The sequence below is a fragment of the Colletes gigas genome, unplaced genomic scaffold (assembly GCF_013123115.1).
Source record: "Colletes gigas isolate AHSC1104 unplaced genomic scaffold, ASM1312311v1 Colletes_gigas_Sc00010, whole genome shotgun sequence".
Taxonomy (NCBI): domain Eukaryota; kingdom Metazoa; phylum Arthropoda; class Insecta; order Hymenoptera; family Colletidae; genus Colletes; species Colletes gigas.
Genome location: NW_025106639.1, coordinates 5,851,679 through 5,875,729, shown reverse-complemented (window position 1 = coordinate 5,875,729; position 24,051 = coordinate 5,851,679). Strand labels below are relative to the sequence as shown.

The window sequence follows — 24,051 nt, the reverse complement described above, 5'->3', positions numbered from 1 at the left end:
AAGGAGGGAGAAGGAGAGAGGGGCGAGAGAGATAGAGATAAAACGGGCCGACCAGAAGGGGAAAAAGTTTAAAGCGTCGAACAGAGATTCGATTTATTGACTTTCGAAGTCACTCTCCCTTTTTTTCGCGGAGGTCGAGGCAGGGGAAGCCCCGATGGGGGCGCGGGGGCGAGAGGGGGGGCTCGGAAAAAAGCAGCGAAAAGAGTGGCGCAGCACTATCGCTGAAACGGCTGGCGGTAGGTCAGGATCGCGAGGAGCGAGATGGATACAAATCATAAAATTTGATTGGACCGACCTAGGCTGGGCGAATATCGGTTGTGTTTGTGTATGTGTACGTGTGTGTGTGCGCGCGCGCGCGCGCGCCTGTATCCGATATATTGACTCACTTCGCGTATTCTCCGCGTAGTTTCCATTGACCACGAGGAGTGGGAGCGAACAAGGGATGGAGAGGCGAGGGAAAACTTGCAGGGAACCTGCACAATCGGGCAAACCGCGTCGATTCATTCATCCATTTTCCCCCTGTCCCCTTCTATCGAGATCCGGGATAGCCGAGCGGCGAATTACGCCGAAAGCTTTTAAACTTCCGGTCCGTCTCGCGTGGTCGCGTGACCCCGTCGGGGCGGTGCTTCGATCCTACGAACTCGCGTTCGAGTAATTTCCCTCGCGACTGACGCGCGCTTCTCGATCGCGCAAGAAGTTGTTCCGGGTCTCGAAACACGCTCGAAACTCTTAGGATGCGGCCACCGGTGTAACCGATTTCCACCGTTAGTCTCCCAGGACGTCGAGAAACGTACCGGCAATTTCGTGCCAACGACTATCAGTACTCCTCGGATCGATGACGACACTAGGTCCCCGGTTTGTTGCAACCCAAGATATTCCCCGTCGTTTCACGCACATTAAACGCTACCAATGGGTCGATTTCTCTTTAATATTGCTCTGACAGACAACCTACAAGTCAGAGTAATTGTCAGGGATAGATTTTCAACTCATTTTATTTCGCGATTATCGTCTGATCGATAAGAGAAGCGTAATGTTTACGATTCTGTGCTGGTGAAATCGACTTTTGTATCCCCGTATTTCTATACGTTAATATTCCACAAACATCGCTATGTTAATCCCCCGTGCCATTTTTAATCGTGTTCGTTTCTTTTATTAAAACATTCTAACCTTTTCCCCCGTACATTACGCGTTCCCGTTTTGTCAAGGAGGCGAATTATACGAATTTAAAAAAACGCTACTCCCGGTGTTCTATTTTTATTAAAAACATTCGTTAAAATGCCTCTGCCGTCAGTAGCGAAAATACGAACAAACAAAGCCCCCCAAAAAAAGCTTGAATATTTGAAACGGCGAAAATCTGTCTTGTCCGCAGTGCCTGGGAACAGAAAAGAACGACGTCAAGGGCTTTATGGTTTTTAACGTCGTTTTGCACCGGATACTTGAGCGAGCAAACCTTTCCTTCATTAGTTATATTAAAGTCTAAATGCAGAAACAGACTAAACGCGAAATTCGAGGCAAATACACTTTACAATTACATTTACTTAACGTTTCCCCGCATAATTTCTGGAAACCTGCATCCTACGTCTCTTCGGATTCGACCAACGTTTGATACAGACTTTTTAAATATTCGTTGTTATTTGTACACCATTATTGGAGATTTCGTGAGATCGATAGCAGCGATAACAAAAATTCTACGAAAAATAAGCTGCGTATCGGTTACCCGTGAAACAAGAGTAAAATTTTCAGCGATGATGTTCACAATGAAATTTATGAATTCGAACAAAGTACTGTCGCTATCGTTTAATCGGTTTTACGCGAAGTATGAATATAGAATTATTTTTCAATGGGCGAGGGTATCCCCGTCCCCTCAAGAAGCGTCGACTTTAATAGCGCAGACGGCACGAAAATACCTCATTGAGTTTATATTTTTAGATTCTAATTTTTACCCCGTCTCGATCGCTGAAAACTATTCCAAGTTTTCCGCGCGGGAACTCGGCGCGTTCGTCTGGGCATTTCGAAATTTTTTCCCCGGCGTATTTCGCGCAACGGTTAAATCGCTTTATCCCGGGCAGTCTTACTCGCGAGGAATTTTTTAACGGTCACGCGGCCTCGATGGACCGTTTAAAACCGTTGGCCATCGCGAGCTGATTCCAAAAATCCTAGGATAATGTTCTCAGGTAGAATTAACAGTCTTCCCTCTCCTAAAGTGCGCCGTTTCGATAGCAACGCCCACGGAAACGTAAATTCCGCCAATCACTCTGTAACGCATCCCACCCACGCCGTGTAAAACTGACCAATGGGGAAAAAGTAATGTAAACGTCAAGAGCGAAGTCACGTTCGGCAAACAGGACACGGTCAACTTTCGAACTGTAATATTTAAATTTTCGTCAACAAACAAACTAACATGCATCAGCGTGAACGTATTCGGCCGCACGCACACGCGTTAACATTTGTAATATTGATCCGTTATTTGTTCTATTACATTTGTTGTACCGGGGCGTCGCTATGGGGAACAGTGGCCTCGGCGCGACAGATGACACTGATCTTACCGGACAAATTAACGTCGATATACCTCTATAAATTTTATTTTACATCGCGTGGAATCGAAAAAATATCGTACGTGCTCGAATAGGTTGACTCGTCTCGTAGCGTCGACCGTCTAAATACGATGTATTGCAGGAAGAAAGATACTACGAGCGAGTAGAATGTGGACAGGAGTCGAGTTATTGCTCAGCCGCAGGCTTTCGAAAGGCTGACTAGGAGCGCGTCTGACACAACACGATCCATACTTCCTTGCGGATCCTTCTTACTCCGAATTGTCTTGTTCTTCGAGCAACAATAATATTCTCAACGTGCTTCGAATGATTCGCAAAAATAAATAATAATTTTGGTGTATTTGGTATCACGTGTTTCGTTTTATCGTGCGATATATCTACCGCGAGAATAAATGGTACGGCGCTCGAAACGTCTATTTTTATTCGGAAATTCAATAATTAAGAAAGAACAATGTGGAGGCTCCGACCCAATTACCGGTATTCTAATTATTGACAAACGAATACAAGAAAAAAACGTAGCACGGATGGCTAAAAAGGGGTGGAAATTCACGAGTAGGCGGAGGGGTTGGCTGAAACCACGAGCATTCCCGACCTGGGTCACACTTATCAAAGGTTGCAATTAATGGATAATCGTCCCGGGGCCACTCAAAGGCGGTTTGGGTTCGATTGGATTCTCGTCGCGTCTGCGAGACGCCGTTGCTGACCGCGAGAGCATTATACGGATTAACACCTGAGGGCCAAGTGTATGCTCGTGGAAATTGGTACAACTAACCCAGACCTTGGAGCAGGGAAGTTCCGAGACGCCAATTCGACGGCTGGGAATCGATAAGCCGCCCGATGCGGGGGGAGGAGTTTGGGTTGAACAACGACGCCAATTATCGCGCCGTTTGCTTGGAAAATTCGCGCGTCCGCGGTCCGTGGCGCCGCGACGTCCGACGTAAAATCGAACCTTGAATTAAATCGCGGGAAAGAGGACGGTCGTCGGGTGGATGGCTGGACCCGCGACGTCGTCGAGAGGCTCCCGGGGTCGCTCCGTCGGTCTGATGTCTCAGCAAGTCTCGGTGAGAACGGCTCACGCTTCATTTGAATTACATGAAAATCGAGCACGCTTCTTAAGGGGTCGACGAGAACGAGGGGATCTCGATCGAACGGATCGATCGCAGATTCGTGGCAAGATTATCGCGCCTCGACCGCGAGAGTTGTTGCTTCTCGAAAGACTCGGAGGCGGCCGGGAGAAGATGCTGGAGGACACAAGGGGACTCGTCGTCCGGGGCTCCTTTTGTCTACGGTCGAGAGGAAAAGAGAGAGGATCCGGTGACGAGCCCCAAGTGCCAAACGACGCAGATTATTCCCGTCACGGCGACGATCGCGATACACCCGATGGATTAGCCGCTACCGACTAAACGAGGACGAAGCAAGAATCGATTACGCGGACAAGAGCGTCGTCGAAACAGCATCGGGGCCAGGGAGAAATAGACCTAGGCATCCGACGAACGCGTGCGGTTTTACAGACGTGTTGGAAAAAATGTTCAACGTCGTGTAAACGCGTCGGTTCCAAGATTCGGTTGGTCCTTAAGGGTTGAGTGCATAGGCGTAAGAGCGAACCAATAATGATTTCGGGGCGGTTTCCTAATTATGCAACGCCTACGAACCCGAACCGTTTATTCTGCTGGCTTCGAAGGGTCGTTGCACAAAAGGTCCTTTGTTCAAGGAAACTGACCTGTAAACCTCAGTCGTCGTTCCTGTGCGCGAGTTTACGATGCCTCAATTGCCATCGGCCGCCGCGCCGGCCAGAATACTTTCCGCGAAAGGTTGGCCAGTGTTTTACAACCACGAGTCTTTAATAGACGCGTATAAACTACCGGGCAGCACGTGCCTTTGCAGCTCGAATAATCTGTTTCATATTTCGTGTAAACAAACGCACTAGTAGATAGTCGAAGCACTGTTCGTTCATTTTCTTAATCCAAAGGTACGATACAAATTACTGCTTTAATAGAATGTTTGGTCTCGAGGGTGGTTGTCTTCCTTTTCGAGTATTTCATTTTTTTCTTCCACAGTGTTTTATTTTGCTGTCTTTGAAGTTATTTTGTATATAATTTACTCATGCATCCTCGGTAATTCGTTCCAACCCTCAGCATAGACTGCTGTTTTATTATTATTGACGTAAAAGTGGTGAATAGAGAATCGAAATCGATAGACCTCTGAGCTCGTAAGGTATGCACAAAGGGAAGTAGGGACAAATAATTAGTATCGACAATAGCAGTCGATGGTTCGAGTCGCTTCTGAATTTGAGTTTCCATCCGAAGTTCGCGTCTAAGAAGTATTTAACGCGAAACTGTATCCGAAATGTTTTTGAGAAATGGACCAGGTATCGGAAAGCGCCATTGTATTTTGGAATCGTTCGGTATATTTGTCGAATGGGTCGTTTCCCCTTACGAGGGTCGAAGTAGGAGGGAAAAGAGCGAGTAAGAAGGGAGGGGTGGCAGTGTTTTAGAAGCGCGCCGGTGTCCTTTAGGGGGTTCCGATGCACGTGGTACGCGGCTCGTGGATTTTATGAATGGGGACCACACGTGGTTCGAACGCTCGTTTCGATACGCGGAGCGGTATACCGCTCTCCTACGAGCCAGTTAGGCGACCAAAGGGAAGAAAAAAGAGGGAAACAGGGGCGAGGCGAGAGAAAAAGGAGCAGATACGGCGGCGAGGAGCGTCGGTTCGCGCCGAGGCGGGAAAGAGACGCTAGACTCGATGCCGCCGACGTCAGAGCGGAGAAGAAACGGTGGAACTCGGTCGTCTACCCTGTAATTTATAACTGGAAACTCGGAACTACGGCGCGACCTAAGGCGATACGTCGATTCCACTCAGGGGAATCCCCCCCCGTTCCTCCATCTTTGCCGAAGGTCGTTCGACCTTCGACCAAAATCGATGCTCGTTTCGCGTTCTTCGTCCTCCTCCTCCGCCCCCTCTTTCTGCCTCTTCTTCTTCTTCTTCTTCTTCCGCTTGTTCCTCGAGGATGTTTGTTTTCTTTTTATCGTTCGTGCTCCTGGAAACCTGGTCGGCGGATACGGCCAACTTTTCCCATCGTTCGGAGCGTTCGCGGCCGCGATTCATTCGTACGATTTAATCTCGGCTAGTTTAGCAACAACGGCAAACTGCCCGGGCTCGATCATTGCCTCCGCAAGAATTCACCTGTTCGACGGCACCATAACAGACCAACTTGTCGACACGATGCCCCCCCCCCGCTAACGAGAAATATCCGCGAAACGTTCTTTCGTAACTGCGGGGAGCTTTTCCAACGCGAGCTTTTCGATCCTCCGTGGCCGCCATGTTTGTTTTCAACGATCCTCCGACGAAGTCGCGCGTTATTATACCACGGAACGAATCGTTAACAAAAGCCACGAGCGTCGTTCTACCATAAATCACTCTTCGACCTTATACATTAGCTGCGAAAAAAAAAAAAAACTTGTCCGCGCTACCACAAATGCGCTGAAGTCATCGGCAATCGGGTTGCGCAACTAACCGCATTCTACAACTCGGAAGTCGAAACACGTCTACGCATTTGTCGCAGCGTAGACAACTTCTATGCTGGTGTAGATTTAGAAATAACAAGTAATTATGGATTCCTGTGCACTTACACGACGACGCTCAACGATCGCAAACCAACGATATTCAGTTCAACGTTTCGACTTGGGGGATACAATTTTAATTAACATCGGTTTATTCTTCGTCGTATTGTCGTGTACACTTATAATTTTAAGTCACGATTACGGGTGTTAGACAACTTGAAACGATGTTTGAACGCAAAACCAAGGTGTTAATGGTTACCAAACTGTGTTAAATTTTGTCCAGAGAGTCGGAACGGCGGGTTTCCCCGCGGGACGCGGCTCAATGTTTTCCTCGACGGAGATTCGCGTTTTACTTTCGGTTTACGGCCGTCTACGCGGAATAAAATATTGATACGTTCAACGCGGAGATCGCCGGTTAGTTCGTCCCCGTCGCGGAACCGCGTCTCACCAAGTTTGGGGACGCCGCTCGCCGCCGTCGAAACCCGCGGGCTTGGCTTTCGGGTTATTATTTGACTCGTAAATTTTTATCGCGCACGCAGGACTCCATTTTTACGAGAGCCATTACGTCGTTGCTACGTAAGATTGCGCCAGCGATTCCCTCTTTCCCGTCGGTCGTTTCTCTTTTTCTCGGCTCGAAGGCCTCGAGACGAACAAAGGCTAGGATCGCTCTCTAACCACGAGCGTGCCTTCAGAATCACCGGCTGTCTGCATCTAGCGTACCTTTCGTTCTTAACTTGGCTAAATCTACACGCTCAAACAGCTTACGAGTGTCCTGGGTATCTTACTTTTCGAGTTGAGGATGATCAAACGTGCTTAAAAGGGGTGTTTCTTGTTGAGGGTATTGTTGTAATCACATGGAAGCAGGTTTTAGTTTAATGACAGGCACAGTTCTCCAGAAAACATATGTATATTTGATTATATATATATTTGAGTATACAAAGGAAAAATAACCCAGGATTTTACATGCGTCCTGTCCTAGCCGACGTATTGCTTCCAACTGCCGAACCACGGCAGCCTACAAACATAAAACGAAAAACCGACAGTCAACTTGTTTCCAGGAACGCTCGACCTGGCGACAAACCCAGACGCCATACATTGTAAGGATAGAGAGGTTTTTACCGCAACATTTCTAAACGAGGAAGTAAGTCGAAAAGAACGAACAACGTTTGTCCGAGTTTGATAGGTTTGAATAGGTTTGCATCTCATTTCTTCGATCCAACGAGCTAAAAAGTCGCTCAAACAAACGTTGTTTCACTTCAGATTCCAAACTTAGGATAGAAAGGTCGAGTGACAAGCTTGCGTTTAAGAGTTTCTCGAATTCCACGGTGTCAAATATGCTCGAACCAGAGCTCGAATTGCCCCGTGGATTTATTATCGTAGGATGATTTTCATGGATAACGGACGCAAAAACGATCAAATTTGATCCGTGTGGAGGTTCGAGCGTCGATCGTAGTTCGAGGAACGGAGGAACCGCAACGCCCACGCGGTATCCGTCCTCGTTAACGGGCTCGCTTTTCCCTCTATATCTCTTCGCTCTCGAATCGAGCCCGCGCTTCCAGCCAACCGGCGTTCCACCAAAGAGATTGTCCCCGAGAGGGCCAGCCTCTCGAGCGCCTCGTCTCCTTTATTTCTTTTTTTTACTCTCGCCTGTTCCGCCGATTCGTCGTCGTTCGCGGTCCGCTGGGAGACGGCTCTAGCTCTCGCGGCGAAATCGCCCATGAAACGAGTCCTCCAGGCGCGGGGAAGGTTTCCCGTGGTCTCTACGGTGGTCCACGCGCCAACCTTTCGAAGAAAAACCGCGAGAAGATCGATAGATTCCTGAGAAATCGATACCTGTGACCGGTATCGTCTGTTTTTCTCCTCCGAGTTTGGAGCCTCGCTAAACGCGTCCAGCATTATATCGTAGGAGATTTTTGGTCCTTGAGGCGAGGCTTCCCACGGTCTCGATGGTGGTCCAATCGAGGGAGAAGTAAAACCGCGAGAAGATCGAGGGAATCCATCAGGAATCGATCGTTCGATCGCGCGGGGTTGCGTGTGCTTCTTCCCTGGAAACCTCGTCGGATCGCGTCGATCTTTTTCATCCTTGGAACCGTACGCGGTCAGAAGTCCTCGAGCGTTATATTGCCCACGCCGTTGGGAACTAGTTCGAGCGAGGCAGTCGATTTTTGGTCCGTGAAACGAGTCTTCGCAGTAGCCGCGGGGAATATTTCATGTGGTCTGAACGGCGGTTCGTGTCAAACGCGAAAAGGTCGACGAATTCTTGAGAAGTCGGTTCGACGACCCGATCGCAGGACTGCCACTTATTTTCCTCGAAATCCCGGGCGTTTAAAATCCTGTATTGTTCAGTGCGATGAAACCACCGTGATGTCTAGCAGCGAGGATCTTTCGCTGGGAGTAAAACTCCGGGGACGGTCGTGGAATCTATCAGAAATCAATCGGTGACCCGATCGCGTGTACGTTTCTCCAGAAGCTCCGTGTGTATCGAGGGCGTTGCTGAGCGCGTCAATCTTTTTCATGCTTCGAACATACGCGATCAGAAGTCCTCGAGCGCGTTGCGTTGCCCACGCTGCGTTGGGAACTAGTTCGAGCGAGCCAGTCGATTTTTGGTCCGTGAAACGAGTCTTCGCGGTAGCCGCGGGGAATATTTCCCGTGGTCTCGACGGCCGTTCGTGTCAAACGCGAGAAGGTCAACGAATTCTTGAGAAATCAACGACTCGATCGCTGGTTTCAAAAAATATAAAGCGGGTTAGTCGATTTTTGGGACCCGAAACGCCCGAGCTATCGATTTCCATCGAAATTGAGCAAAATTGCCGTACCCGTGCAAGATCTCCACATTTTCTGTTAATCCTGTCGTTCTTGGTGTAAATAATTTCTTCCGGGACGCGAAGGGCCGCCAAATACATATCACTCTACGCCACGTGCATAGTGACAGATGTCACGAGATGGAACTGCGTGGAAACGTCAGCAAAAAATGTCATCCTGTCGTTCGACCCTTGCCGTGGGTCTTTCCAGACCCTCAGTATCGCTCACCTTTCATCCGATCCTCTTCTCTATCTTTTAGCATTGCAGCTATTACAAGTTCCATTAAACTGTTTTGACATTTTCATGTTCCGAAAATATAGTTTCTGTTTTAACTAGCTCTGTGACTTCAGATATGAGAGTCTAAACCCCGATCGACAGGATCCACGAATCCGTCGTTAATATAAATGAATAAATACGAACATCGGGTGTAGATTAACTTTACTTTATTTAGAGATCAGTCCCATTAATTTCTCTAACTCCAAACAAATTTTCTAGAATTAAGATAGGCGACAGATTTTTGGGCAAGCGAAGGGGTGGTTCCTGGAAGGTCCGTGGCGCGCTTCGTAAGAAAATCGCGAGTTGTTGGGGATTCCATGAGAAATCGAAGATTCGATCGGTGACCTAATCGCGGTATCGCGTGTTCCCCTTGCGTTGCGTCGCGGCAGGAAATCGTCGGTTTTTTTCGCAAACAATGAAATAGTTTGCCCGGAAGCTGGTCCTGGAAGGGCGGTAGGGGGTTCGTCGGAAAAGGGAAAAAGGGTGGAGGGACGAAGAGAGAGGGCGGTCAGGGAAGAGAGAATGAGCGTAACGGAGGGCGGGGGCAGGAGGAGAGAGCGAAAGAGCAGTGGTTTTTCGTTATCGACATTTTCCACGGCGCGTCAAGGTGTGCGTGACTCGTACGTGCGTGAGCTTCTCTCGTTGCCCCCTTTAGCGAGCGTGTGCTCTGCCCCGTGTACGTGTACGTGTGCGTCGCGTTCGTGTTACGTGTACGTGTACGTGGCGTCGGTTGCGTGGTTGTAGGTGGTCCCCGGTGTGAGTCTGTATGCGCGAAAATTTGCCACGGTGTTGGTGGCGTACGTGTCGACGGGCATACGGGCCGATGTGTGTGTGTAGAGTTTTCTGGAGGTTTCCCCTAGCAACGAGCCAGCAGCACCAGCACCAGCACCAGCCACAGCCCGGCTTAGGGGTAGCTACGAACCCCGCGCGAGACCACGCTTCTCTGTTCCTCCGCTATCCGCGTCTCTTTCCGCCTCTAGTTCTCGATTTACCCGCGTCACACGAATCCGTGCGCGCACGGGAAAATCGAAACTCCCAGAAGACGGACCACTGCGTCCCCCCCTCCCCCCTCCGTTCCCCCTCATCCTCCACCTCCTCCTCCTCCTCCTCCACCACATCAACCCCCCTTCCCGTCGATCGATATTTTCGTGGAAAGGTCGAAAGGACCCCCCGACAACTTTCGGCGAACGTTCGTCCCGACAGCGCCTCGAGAGATCGGGTCGTCGATCGAAACCAGCAACAACGGGCCGAGGAGGGGGGCAGGGGATCCTATCGCGGAGGATTTTTGCGCTCGAGATTCGCGGGAAACCGACCGTCATGGCGGCCACGGGGCTGGATTTTATTTCCAAACGGGTCTCCCGTTTCACAAGGAGGACACGTAACCCGATCCCCGCGAGCCTCGAAACCGTTCGTCGCTGTTATCCCTCTGGTCGATCCGGGGGGCTCTCGCGTTCGAAAATTAAATCGGTATTAATTCGTGCGAGGTCGAGGCGGTCAGCGGCGGGTTCGGGATCGCGGTCGTTCGAAGCTTTCCCTACGAGAGCAAAGGGAAGAAAGGCGGAGAGGAGAGAGAGACGGACAGCGTGAGAGAGAGACGGATAGAATCTCTCCATTCCCTTGCCCGTCTCCCTCGCCTCGCCCCCCACCGTCGACGGCCCTAGTCGTTTCCAGCAAGTACTTCTATGTACCAACCATCTCCTACACGCTACCCTTATATACCTTGTATATTTACCTTGGCTGGCATATACGCGTACCTGTGTATGTACATCGGGGCCCGCGATACATAGGTCCGAGCGCCACATAAAAAGTACATAGGGTGGGTATAGCTCCGGCTGAAAATTATTCCGAGTATTTTCGAATTAGCGTGCGGAAACGAGCAGCGCCGCGCGCGGAAAAAAAAGATGATCGCGAAACGTTTTCAATCCCCCTCGCCCGCGCCCCCCGCGATCGCCGTTCCCTTCGTAACGCGGGCCAGAAATTCGAGATTTCGTTTCACGGAGCGGAAGCACCTCGACGACGGTCGCGGAGGAACCGCGTTCCGTTATCCCCGATCACGGGTCTGCCCGTCGAATCGATTTCGCGGAGGATTCTCGCGTTCATCCCGAAGAAAAGCGACTTCTTAACACCGACTGTACGGGCACCGTCGTCGACGGGTATTCTCTTCGGACGCATCTTTTTATTGTCCTTCGCGTCCGCTCGGAAAACTCGAAGAACCCATGCGAGGACCGGTTTTTTGCCAGTCCTTTGTCCCAGCTTGAAAGCCTCGGAAGATCGGTCTCGGAAATTGCCGCGACGCAGAAGCTCGAATTTCTTTTTTCTCTCTGTCTTTCTCTCTCTCTCTTTCCATCCTTTCTTTCTTTTTCCGCCGTTGGAAGCAAGAGTCACCTTTGTCACGCCTACGCAACCGGGTTTCTTCTATCGTGGCCGCGACGGAAAGACACCGGGGGTGGTTGAAAGGGGATAGCCGCTGCGAAATAACCTGTCCCTGAAACGACGCGATACCGAAAACTGTTATCAGCCTGGGCGCAAACCTCGACCGCGGCTTTGACGAACTTTGAATTTTTTCCTGCTCCGCGACCCGCGATACGCGATAGAGCCGGTTAAACCGTACTTACGTCACGGATTAGCGGCTTAGAACTTTTTTAATATCGATTCTTTGGCGTGCAAAAATTTCCGAATCTTCGAAATTTTTTCATTCGAAAAGCAAGTAGGAGAATGCAACAAAGTTGCGCGGAACGGAGATACGAGAAGGGTGGTATGGACGCCACACCCGCGTAGGAACAGACAGGTATATCATTATTTACCGGTGTTATTACCGCAACATGATACACAATATTTATTCTCTTACGACCCATTTCTTCTCTGTAATTTCCCTACACTTTATATACGTTTTGTTCGTTTGTCCGTACGTCGTTTACCGTACGTAGACATTACGCACGTGACGTGCACGTTCGAAACTCTTTAGGGATTCTAGCGTACATGTTCGTGTACTCGCTTAATCTCGCGAGGCACGAAATTATTGCCTTCTTAAAATTGACGTTTCTTTCCTGGCACCGTGAAAAAATTCTCTATTTCAGTACAATTCCGTTGGAAGGGAAATTTTTGATTAAAGACGCGCCTTGTACTTTGCTTTTTAATGGTGTTTAAGATTGCGTTACACCTGAACATGACAATGTAACCTCGTTAAAATTAATTACACGGTGTTTGCCCGATAAAACCAAATAACGTACAATACCCTTATCAAGTTTATCCTGCGTACCCGCAAAGGCCAGAGGAAAAAAAAATTCTAACCGATATTTTTTGTACTCGTAGTATATTACGAAGATATTACCGTGCACTTTATTTAGATTTCGTGCTTGAAAAATATATTCCAATAAATCTTAAATAAACAGAGCACTTATTAATTCTGACATCGACGATACAACTTGATTCAAATTTTTAGAATTTTTATAGAGGGTGTTCGACCACCTCTAGGAAATTTCTAGAGGCCAAAATAAGACGAAAATCGAGGATACTAATTTGTTGACTGAGTATGAGCCACACAGTACATATTTGGTAAAGAATTTTTTTTTTTGTAAGTGCGTAGAATATTGGGGGTATGTCTATTCACCAAATATAATTGTAATTTTTCCGTGAATGATTTGAAATTTTTTAACGAAGCCTCAATCAACAATTTCTCATTAAAATGTTTCCCAGGGCTGGCCAAACACCCTGTATAGGGATCAGTTTTTTACAGACGAAACTAGTTGGACAATGTATGCAAAATCACGCAGAAACTATTCCGTGTAAAAGTCTTTGAAATATAATTAACGAATAATACAGTCCACTCGTGCTTATTTAAAAAGATAAATCTATGCTTGTGAAGACCTAACTCGACAACTTTAATCCCTTCGACTATTTGAAAACAGTCTCTTTCTTCGTCTCTCCAATGTTCACAGCCCCTCGACACTTTTCGAAATGACATACCGAATCTGTCTTTCCCCAAAAAAGGGACGCGTTTCGTGAAAAAAAAGGGAGTTGCACTCTCCCGTCGGGGCGCATCGTTGCGCTCGCGAAAAAAGCGAGGTCGTGGAAAGATAAAACCTTGTTACATCCATCGACCTCTCTTCGCGGGCATATTTTTCCCTCCCCCCCACGGTTTTGCTTTCTTTTTCCTCGACGAAACGGGAGGCTCGTTGAAAATTGCGTGTCGCGGCGATCGTGCGCCATTTAGCGAACCTCGTCCGACAAGGCGTCCACCGACGCGAGTACGCAAAGATTGCTACAAGTAATTCAGAGTCTGCCCCGTCGCTGCTCCGTATTAATGTCGAAATAATGGCGATACGCGGGAGGGAGAGAAAAAAAAAGAAAAATAAAAGTCACCGTCGGTACCGCGTCGCCGTCGCGACGTCTCCCTTTAATGCATCCGAACGACTGTTTTTCAGCGCGCGTTGCACCGTGAATGCTCGACGCGTCGATAGCACTACGGACGAGTGCATCCCATGGTGTTCCCACGTACTTACGTACGTCGTACGAAGCCACTTTTGTTCGCAGCTTTCTTTTCCGTCGTCGCGAATACGCGTCGCGTTCGAGGACGTGCACTCGGGCTCGAAAAACCGAACCCCGGGGATCGAGGACGGTTCCGGTGGCCATTTCCGGTTCTCGAAACGGTCCGCAGGAACCGAAATTCCGCTACTGTTTTCGCAAACTAACCGTGAAAGTCCCTGAAGGGGTTGCAAACTCGCGCTGTTATGATTTTTCATCGAACAAATCGCTTCTTCATCTTGGTGCACGGTACAAACATCGTATTTAGCAACTCGATGAAATACAAATCTCGATCATTTGTATTCGTATCCTCATCTTCCAGTAGTCTGCTTATGTTTAAACGAATCCATCATACATTTTTCGTAATAAATGTCCCCGTTCTCGAACTTTGAAAATAAGCGTTTCTGGCTAACCAGTAGTATATTCTTAAACTCAACAATATTAGAAGAACCCTTCACGTATGATTAAAAGTTGTGCCTGGGGAAATTATTGCGAGTAAATCGAGGAGGATCTGAGGTTACCGCGAACAATGCGAGGCATGTTTTGCAAGTGTTAGCTCGACTCTGCGGACGACTCCTTTATTAGTACGTCGACGATTCGGATACCGATCTTTGTAGGACCTAGCGGCCCCCCGTGTGATGTATTAGTGGGCACACGGACCTAACGCTGGAATCATGTCCGTGTAATCTCGATTACGGTACGTAGGCACGTCGACGGAATGACAAAGATTGAGAGTCTGAATCGGGAACGATAACAAGACACGACAATGCCAGTGTTTATGAATGCAAACGCAACGAAAACTGGTCTACGGTATAGTTTGGTGCACGCGTACTCCACTATCATTTGGAAACTAGTCAGGGCCGTCGAAGTCCTTTTTATCTAATTTATAATTGTATTAATTTGAATTAATTATTTTGAAAATTGTATTATTCGGCTAATCGTCTAATTGAAACTTATTTTACGAGCCACTGATAACCAGTTTATCTTTTATCCCGTTATTCTGGACACTTTGATCTAGATAAGAATTTTAGCCATCGCTGCCGTCGAACGCGTTATATCGCGCGTCTTATCGTCGCGTTGATAGCGATAGTCCCACAAAACATGGCGGAAAAGCAGATAGGTTTGCACGAGATCACGAAACGGACTCTCGAGGCACGAGATTCGGACGTGCAACCTGCTTCGAGATTCGGAACCATTTTAATAACTCCGTATCTGTACGGTAACTGGAACTTCAGATCGCGAAGGATCATAGCGAAGTTATAAAGCGATGTAAATTCAGCTCGTTAACTCCGGGTCTCTGTTCAAACGCTCGACTGTTTATTATCGAAATCGGGAAAGAAACGTGGCGCTGAGTTTTCAGGAGAATTCTTCGAACGGGGCGCGGGAAAACCGATAAAATCACGCGCGTACTTTGAATAACATCATCGTCGATACAGGGCAAAGCTTTCCTCGCGGGAACCGAGGGAAAAACCGTCGCACCCGCGGGTATTTTGCATTAAAAATCAATCGAACGGCCGACGAACGTTATCGCGAAGAGGATCGTCGAAACGAGCATCGAAGACGTCTTCTTTCGAGGAGCGTGGGCGGTCTCGTCGGGTGGTTTTGTTCTCCGCGGATTAAATAATCGCGACAAGGAGTAAATCCAATCCAGGCCTACGCGGATGTTTTTATTCGATCGCGAAGTCTCGTCGAGAGGCCTGTCCGAGATATTTTACGTAACCGTTTCGTCCCGGACGAGGCTTTTCTTTTGCGGCATTGTTCTGTCCGCGACAGTCGCAAGCACGTTTCTGTCCTCGGGGTTGTATGTAGCGGGAAAGAAAAAAAACAAATAGGCAGACACCCTAGAATTTAAACGTTTCCAGCAGCGACACGCTTTTCAATCGAGCGTTAAAAAATAAATAGAAATTAATCGTCGAGACGTAAATTATAATATCGTTGGATTAACCGAACTACGACCGCGTTTGGAAGAATCTGTCCCACCGTGTGACGTTTTAAGAAACAAACTGCTGGATGCAAAGTGGACCACGTGACCAAGATACCGATTCGAGTTCGAGTCACGTCGGTTCGATCGAGATTCCGCAAACGCCGAAACGATTGTCGAAGGTCGCGCGACGGTATCGACTTCTGGTCCCGCGGAAGGGGTGATTTATCGCGAACGAGAGCTATGATAAAACGCTACGCGGACCGTTTTTCCTAGGACGCGGCGTGCAGTATTAATAGACCCGGGCCCGACATAAAAGTCGAGCGGTGCGTAGTCTATAATTTAAGAGGAGAGCTTGAAAGTCCTCGCAGAAGGGAACCCCGGTGTTTGTACGCAAATGGTCAGCCGCAGCCAGGTTTCCTCGCCTCGGTTATAGCAATTACGGCATGTTTCGAGTTATTACAAAAAAATGTCGGCGTTAACCCGACGGCGATCCTCTCTCTCCCCAGCGAGCGGGTGAACCTTTCGCCACCCTCGCGATTGTCCCCCCTCACGAGTCGCGTGCCAAGAATCATTTTCCCGTATCGCGAGCCGGGAGAACGGTGAAACGGGGCGAAAGAAACCGAGAGAATCGAAGAACTCGAACGAACCCCGGTACTGAAATTATTCCCTCACGGTAGACCAAAAGCGAAGTTGTTTACTCTTTAATTATTCCAGAGTAAACATCCGAGTATTTAATTAGTTCCCTCTTCGGGAATAATGTATAAGATACGAGGAAAGAACGTCTGCGTGGTTAAATGAGGTACTTTTCTGCTGTAGTCAGGATCTATAGAGAATTTTGCGTGCAAGAACTGTAGGACCCCGATTACTGCAAGAAATTAGACGTATCCCCACCACTCACGGGCCGCATCGTCGCACGGGGACCGTCCCATTCGCCAATCATGCGCAACAATCGAGGTTCTACTGCAATTCGCAGTATCGTCGGAGAATTATACGCGAGGAACACATTTATTGGTTAATCTGATGATGACCCGCGACCGGTCGAATCGTAATGTATCAATTTTCAGTAAAAAAAAAAAAAAAAAAAATTCAGAACAAACGTATCGCTGATCAAAATAAATACGGTAGCTAAATTTCATTTATATCGATTAACCAATACGGTCGAATTATTTTTTATAATCCGAGCCGATTTCTCTGAAAACTCGCAAATATTAGTACAAATGTCGCTCGAGGGGGGTGCGTGCGCGCGACTACGCAAATATTGATTTCATATTTTGCCCCCTTTTGGCGGGGCCTTCGACACAAAACGGATCGAGCCGCGGGAGAGTGGAGGGGGGGGGGACGTCTGTAATTTTCAATTTTGACGGAAACAACGGGACTGGCTGCATTATACCGCCACGTACGAACCGCCGTATTGTTTGTATTTAGTCTCGAACGTAATATGTATTTGCGCCGCGGACCGGAGGGGTTCCATTACGCGTCCGACGACTACGGCCCTACGCGTTAACGTCGAGCAACTTTCCCGGGTGTCGAGTATCGTCGGCCTTTAGGCCTCCGTCCGTCGGCGAACCGAACCGATGACTGTAAATCCAATTACAGTCGCATCTATTCTCGCCCTCTTGCTCTCGCGCCGCATTCGATCCGCGTCACGACGCTCCGCGCGAACCACGGGCCTCGTTATTTCGAGTCCCCGGCGTCGTACCAAGACGTTCCCGCGAATTTTTTCACGACCGTTTGTCCGCCTCGCTTCTCAAAGACAAGCTGAATCCCCCGTCGATAAAAACGCGAACGTTTACTGCGTTCGAACGATTGTCGAAATCTACGGGGTATTTAATTGCACGAACGAAACCGAAGAGGGAACCGAGTTCCCGGTTCGAACAACAGACGACAAATAACACCTCCAATTTGTACGTCGATCGAATTTTTTTTCAATTTAAATCGATCGCGTTTAATCACTCGTAAACTGTTTGTTCCGACGAATGAAAATTCGTACAACAAGTAGGAGGGGGGTTGGAGCGCCGGTAATCGAATCTTGTTACTTTGGTTCCTCTCGAGCTGTTTGAACGGAACACCGTATTTTTTTTATTCCGAGCACACGCTGCGCAAAATGATATTGGAAAGCACAGGGGTCGAAAATCAATATTTGCCATGATATTCCGAGACTAATTTCTAACGTAAATGATGCTTTTTCCCCGGCAGACTCGTTCAACGGACTTATCGCCGCTCTGCCGCTTTCGTTGCGAAAATACAGAAAATAAAGTTTATCGCGAGCCCGGTAACAACGGTCGAAGACACGCGAGAACGTATCATTACGGCACGTAAGGCTATAAATGCGGAAACGCTTCGACGTGTGTAGCTCTCGCTCATTAACCGATTACGCACTTACGTTCAGGGTAATATGTAACATTTCGAGCGTCATTTGCAACGAACATTGTTTTCAGAACTCTCTAATTACTAAACTTTTACTCCTCCACTCTGCTTTCGATAACCCTTCGAATCCAAAGGGTTGAAATTGACTCTGAAAAACAGTCACAAGATTGAACAGGTTCTGAAAATTTCTAAAGAACCGTAAAGAACAAATTGTTTTTAACATATTTTCTAACACACATCGCCCACGCGCGGATGGAAGAACGCGTCGGTGTAGAAAATTACTGGAAGAGGAGAATTCGCCGGTCGTTTGCTCGAACTTCGCGATTCGATCGGGAGCATACTTGGATACAAGTTCGAAGAAAGGAAAAGGAAGGCGGGTTCGTGACTTCCCGCCGAACGATGCTGTCGGCAGAAATTATTCCGGCAAAGTGTTTTCGATTCCACGAGCGCGAAGCTACTTAATCGATCGAGCACACAGCTGATCGTAATGGTTTCACTTGCCCGTAGAAGTTTATACGAGCACTCCGAAGTCCGTAATGACCGCAACCCTCTCGCGAATCCTATCCCACCCGTCTACGCTTTCCCGAACCAACTACGATTCGCTTTACGCTCGCAATATACTATTACGAACAATACTAATAACAGCGAAATTAATTTCGCCGTGTACGATAACGAATCGACGAAAGTTTGACGTTAATTCGCGATTACCGGGAAAACATTTATCGATAACGAACGACGACTGTATCGGCAGTTTTAATAATTTCTTCGAACGGTCAGCGTCGTTCGACCGCGGGAAGGTTAGCCGAAAACGCCGGGCCGCGAAAGCGTTAAAATTAGTCCGAATAAGGTCGCGTTGACGACTATTTTTACCGGAGAAAGCCGCTCCAACGCGACGACAATAGATTCTCGGAGCTGCAACGATTCGAGTCGCGAGGCGTCGCTTTGAAGTTATCCGGTCTCCGGTTCCGCGCGAGAACCGTAACCAGACTCGGTTTCTCGAGTCCCGCGTTAAGATTCTCGAACCCCCTGTAATACAATCTGTCGCTTAAAAGCAGAAATGGACGTGTGTTCGAGCGATTCGGCTTCGACGCGCCGCGAAGCTCGTCGAGTCTTCATAATTCATTGAAAGACGGGAGAAGAGAGAGTATCGAAGGCGGGAGCGGGTGAAAGAGGGGTGTCCAAACGAGATCGAGACTCTCGGGAGACGAATGGGGCCGGATAATGCAGAGAACAATCATAATTGGCGCGTGCTTATGGGGTGCACAATTAATTAAATGGAGTGCGCGCCCCGACGACAGCCCGGCTGATTACGATTTTCCACCGTTTCTCACCCTTTCTTCTCCGTCGCGTTCACTCGTTTGTTTATCGCTTCTTTGAATTAAATAACCGGACGCGTGTCTGACGACTCGCAGCTTTTACCCGCGATACTCCCAACGAACGCCAAGAAACATCTTTTCGACGGCCATATTGCAATCGTCCCCTATGTTTTTTCACCCAAAAGGAAACTCGAATATCGCCACGAGGGCTCGTTTCAAACTCAGCGACTTAGAAGCGTGGCTAGGGTTATTAATAACATTCGAAACGTGCAGAAATTACCTGTTGCTGTTCGAAGAGCGAAGACATCCCACGCGGGTCCATTTCTGAAAAGAAAACGGAAATAGTTGACAAAACTCGTTCTGGCGCAGGAGGACGAAATTAAGGGTTGTTTGCTGGACTAGAAAATATAATAATTGGTGGTACTATATGGTGAATCTTTTGAAAGATCTGAGACAGTATCTGCTACTAACTATTATTGGGAAATGGGTTTTATTGAACACTCTTTATATTCTATATATATGTGAATATTTTATTTTACACGCATCGGAAGTGATCTTCTCGTTTTGAATGGCTCGAAAAGACTAACTCTTCTAGGCACGCAGAGCCCGTGACATGAGGCACCGATGATCTCATTTAAGAGGGGTGCGTTATCTCCTTTCTCATATAAACAGATGAAGGAGAAACGGCATCTCCGTGTATCAAGGAAGTAAGATTGATTTTTGTAAAGGCTTAAAGCTAAGTAGAAAACTAACAACTATAATCATTTTTTATGCTTGAGAATTGTTCGTCGATTTTAGAGCAAATTAATTTTTGTTAATGTATTTCACTGTGCGGATAATTCCAGATACTACAGCAATTGTCTCGTTCCAATACCCGTTTTTTCTTATTTGCACGGTAGAAAATGGAAGCTCGATGCAGGTAGACACCGTGGAAGGGTGCTTTAACACGTGGTCCAACGCGGACTAGGATCGGATATTTATCTTTTCAGATAAGAGGCTAACTGTTGCTTTCGGGAAGATATAGCTCCCGCAACAATACCTATTCTGTTCTATTCCCGAGGATAAACCGTCCCCTTGAAAATATTGTTCGATGAATTTGAATTCATTTTCAGCGCCAAGGTCCGTGAAAGGAAATCAAATAAATTGAGCGATAAACTGAATATTTCTTTCCCGGGGTGCTTCGAGTCGATACGAACGATTGAATTCGATTCTGCGAGCGACGTCTCGCTTTCCATCCTCGAAGATCCATCCATAATCTTAATAAACTTCCACGAGATCGAATAACAAGCTAAACGAGCACGCGTGTATTCGTCTATATCCGGTTTGGACGCGTAACGTGAAGGGTGTAATATCGTTGTGCTCCACATTTTATTTCTATCGTATTTTTCATAAATTCGATACGCTCGATACACAAAAATGAGTACCGTGTAAACTGAGTCATGGGCCCGTGCCCTTTACAGCATCGAGTAAACCGTTCTGTGACAGGAAGTCGATAGTAAGCGCACAGTTCGAGGATGGGAAGCGTTTTGGCATTGAAATGCCACATGTCACTTCGCGGATTCCGTGGAGGATCTTACGTTTGCTGTACAATTTCGGCAAAACTCTAATAAGATGCTCGTACGAGCTCCAAAATTTTCTAGACGATCGATTCTCCACCGTTCAGAGGGCGAAAACGAACGTGAATTTTTAACAGCGTACAATTAAAGTGTAAATAAACTGAAGAGTATGCAACGCAAATTTATATTTCCAAAAACTCATAATTTTTTAGCGGAAAGCGAAAGCAGTATACTTTTTAACGTTCCGTTTCCAGAGGTTTTGAAATTTTTATTAAACACTCGCCCGTTTACGAACGTATAATTTATCAACGAAGCGTTAGCACCCAACGCCTCCTTGCGATTTATATTTTAACGTTTATAAATAATTTTAGTGTCGAACGAAGACTCCTCGAATGGTTCCTCGAAACGCGGTATTTGAGCACTTTGAACGTATTAACCCGCGCGTACCGTGAGAATCGAGTTCGTTACAGAGAAATGATGCGGGCGGGTCTCTTAATTTTCCATCGAAGGGGGTTAATCGGGCAAACGTATCGCGAATTGGTTAGCGGCGTGAACGCCGGGGATCGTATTAACGGTACCTTTCGATTTCTTTTTTCAGGTCGTACCCGTCGCCGGTGCAAAATGGAGGACCGAACGGGACCACGATGAACTGCTCCGGCTCCCAAGGTGAGACGCGACTTTGGAACAACGTTACGTTCAGCGACGGAAACGGGAGTCTCGCGATAAAGGGAGATTAATTAGCACGTCGAAAAATGCAGGGAAACGTTTTTGCGTATTAAATTAGCGATTGCATTCAATTTATTAGCAGAATTCACTTTTAAAGATCAGTCGTGCGTCGAACGACCCTCCCTCCACCCCCACCCGCCCCCCCCCTCGATCCCCCCCTTCTCCGCGTTAATAATTTCTCACAGCAAAACGTCGACAATGCATGAAAATAATAACGACGATATTTCAGAGGAAATTTTCGGTACGATGAAAAAATGTTACCCCTGCCCCGTGAGAATCCAATATCGCGCTATTACGCGTACAAAGGTTATAACGAATCAAATATGATTTTAATTTTGTATATTGTACCTTGCAAATGCTAGTCGGAGCAATTCCCCTCGTCCTGTCGACGGCCATTGGACGCTCCCGCGACTTATGCGTTTGGCACGTCGAAAAAAAACCCCGCTCGAACCAGGGAACTGTTCAGTTTCGAATCTCGTTTTTCGGACGGAATTTCCCGTGGACATAAGAGCGCAAATTTATCGGAATCTGCTATGAAATTTTACGCCGTGCTATCCGTGAGATTTCACGAGAGTTTCCCGCGGAGTCAAAGAATTTAAAGAAAAAAAAAAGATATTAGAAACGGGTATTATTTGTTATGCATCGCGTTTAAAAAAAATAATCTTAAGGTCCGCGTTGCAATCGCGGGGAGAGGCCCCCGAAGAGGCGGACGCGTGCAACTTAATTTCGATAGGCGGTTTAAAAATAACAGGAAGCGACGTTCGATCGAAATTGCGCAACATTTTCCGGTACGTCGTATCTTCGAGGAGATACGATGTTTAAAAACAGAAATACGATCGGTCGCGCGACCGTCAGCGAAAGTGCGAACGATAACGCGATAACGGCCCGAAAAGATTTCGCGCATCATCGGGGTTAAAGGACGCGTGCAAAATATTTGAGAAAAATCGGGATTTTTGCGGAACGCCGGTTGGCCGATTCGGGACTATCGCGAGTATTTTTCTCGTAGCCCATTGAACGGTTTTACGCGTCGTTTGCCAGCGGCTGAACTCGATGTTGCCCAAATTTCCACGCGTTCCCGCTACTGCCGATTAAGGGGTTGCACGCGTCATCTTTTCGCGTCAAATTATACCTTAAAAATAAAATATTGTCGCAGCTTTTTTACAAAGAAATTTTACTGGAATTTATTTAATTATTTTTGTATATAATATTCGTCTACTAGGACACTTGGATAGTTTCATATTTGTTGCCTCTGATGCATAGACAATTGATTTTGATATAAAAATATGACAAGACTTTGACTATCTGGATATTGGACAATCACCTGGTGTCTAATTACTGCTTAACAATGGAACCACCAAACCAGTCAAAATGATCCATTCGTAATTTCTAATAAAACCTGTAAAAAATTTACTGAATTTTTGGAAATTTACCGTAATTTTCTATAAGAGAATGAATGAACACTTATTTCCATTGCATTACAAAGTACAAATAACCACACTATAATTGTCGGTGGTTCTAGTGTTAAAATTGGAACAGAAAATTTATCTGTTGACAAATTGTTCATACGAGATATCGTTAGAAATTCCTTTATGTGGAAAGTGGTGTAACATCGTGGAGTATTGCATCATTTTCAAGAGAAAGATTACCGCTCGAATATCGCCAAGCATTGCACACACTTCATTAGGTGTCTCCTTTCTTCAAACGTAGATGACTAATAAAGAAAAGATAATGCGTGGAACGAAATTGCAACAGAAATTCTGCCGAGTTAAAAAGAAAGAGTAATAATTTATTCCTGACCTCTCTTTACTCCGATAAGCCAGTGCAAAATAAAACTGTAATTAAGTATATGGAGATAAAGTAGATGCAAGAACATACAAGAAACATTTCAATAAACAGCAACAACGATTCTGTTAATCGTACGATAAATTCGGAACCGTATCAAAATATAGGAAAAACATTGACTTGTAAAACAGAGTAAAGACTATTATGATATAAAATTTGTGTTTCACGAAAGTTTGGGGAGAAAAATGACCGTGTTTTTCCCCTAGAAGGGTTGTTAATAAACCGTGAATTGAGTTTCTTTAGCATATCAGTGGGGGCACTTGATCAAAATCTGATCGAAATGGCTTCGGTCGGCTTAGGGGGAAATCAGTCATAAACTTCGGCGATTTTACATACGGATCTCTGTTGTGGGTTCCCTCAACATCCCCCTAAAGGACTTTAGCACCCCCTTGCGTTGAGAAACATTGCCCTAACCCAAGACAGATCAAGTTACAAACCAAGGGTGTCGTCGAGCCCATGATTTCCATAATTTGTATCAAGTACGATCGTTGAACGCGTGAATTTTAATATAAAAATTATACTACAACCCGGAGAATTTTATTTTTATTATCTGCTAATATTTTCACAACCCCAATATCGATTCACAAACACCACCCCTACGTA

General features: G+C 46.9%; 2 protein-coding genes across 4 annotated transcripts in view; one reads left to right on the top strand and one right to left on the bottom strand.

Annotated features, from left to right (window-relative positions):
- LOC122397983 overlaps positions 1–24,051 on the top strand; it is a 150,944-nt gene that overhangs the window by 82,037 nt on the left and 44,856 nt on the right. For all 3 annotated transcript variants that reach the window (XM_043397523.1, XM_043397524.1, XM_043397521.1), the window contains one exon: positions 21,479–21,546. In XM_043397523.1, the coding sequence (XP_043253458.1) occupies positions 21,525–21,546 (22 nt within the window). In that variant the 5' untranslated portion in view covers positions 21,479–21,524. The remainder of the gene's footprint in view (positions 1–21,478; positions 21,547–24,051) is intronic.
- Positions 1–24,051, bottom strand: part of LOC122397982 (DNA (cytosine-5)-methyltransferase 3B-like) — a 107,061-nt gene that overhangs the window by 68,197 nt on the left and 14,813 nt on the right. Inside the window, exon 2 of the mRNA XM_043397520.1 lies at positions 19,605–19,648. Coding sequence (XP_043253455.1) covers positions 19,605–19,646 — 42 coding nt within the window. The 5' untranslated portion in view covers positions 19,647–19,648. The remainder of the gene's footprint in view (positions 1–19,604; positions 19,649–24,051) is intronic.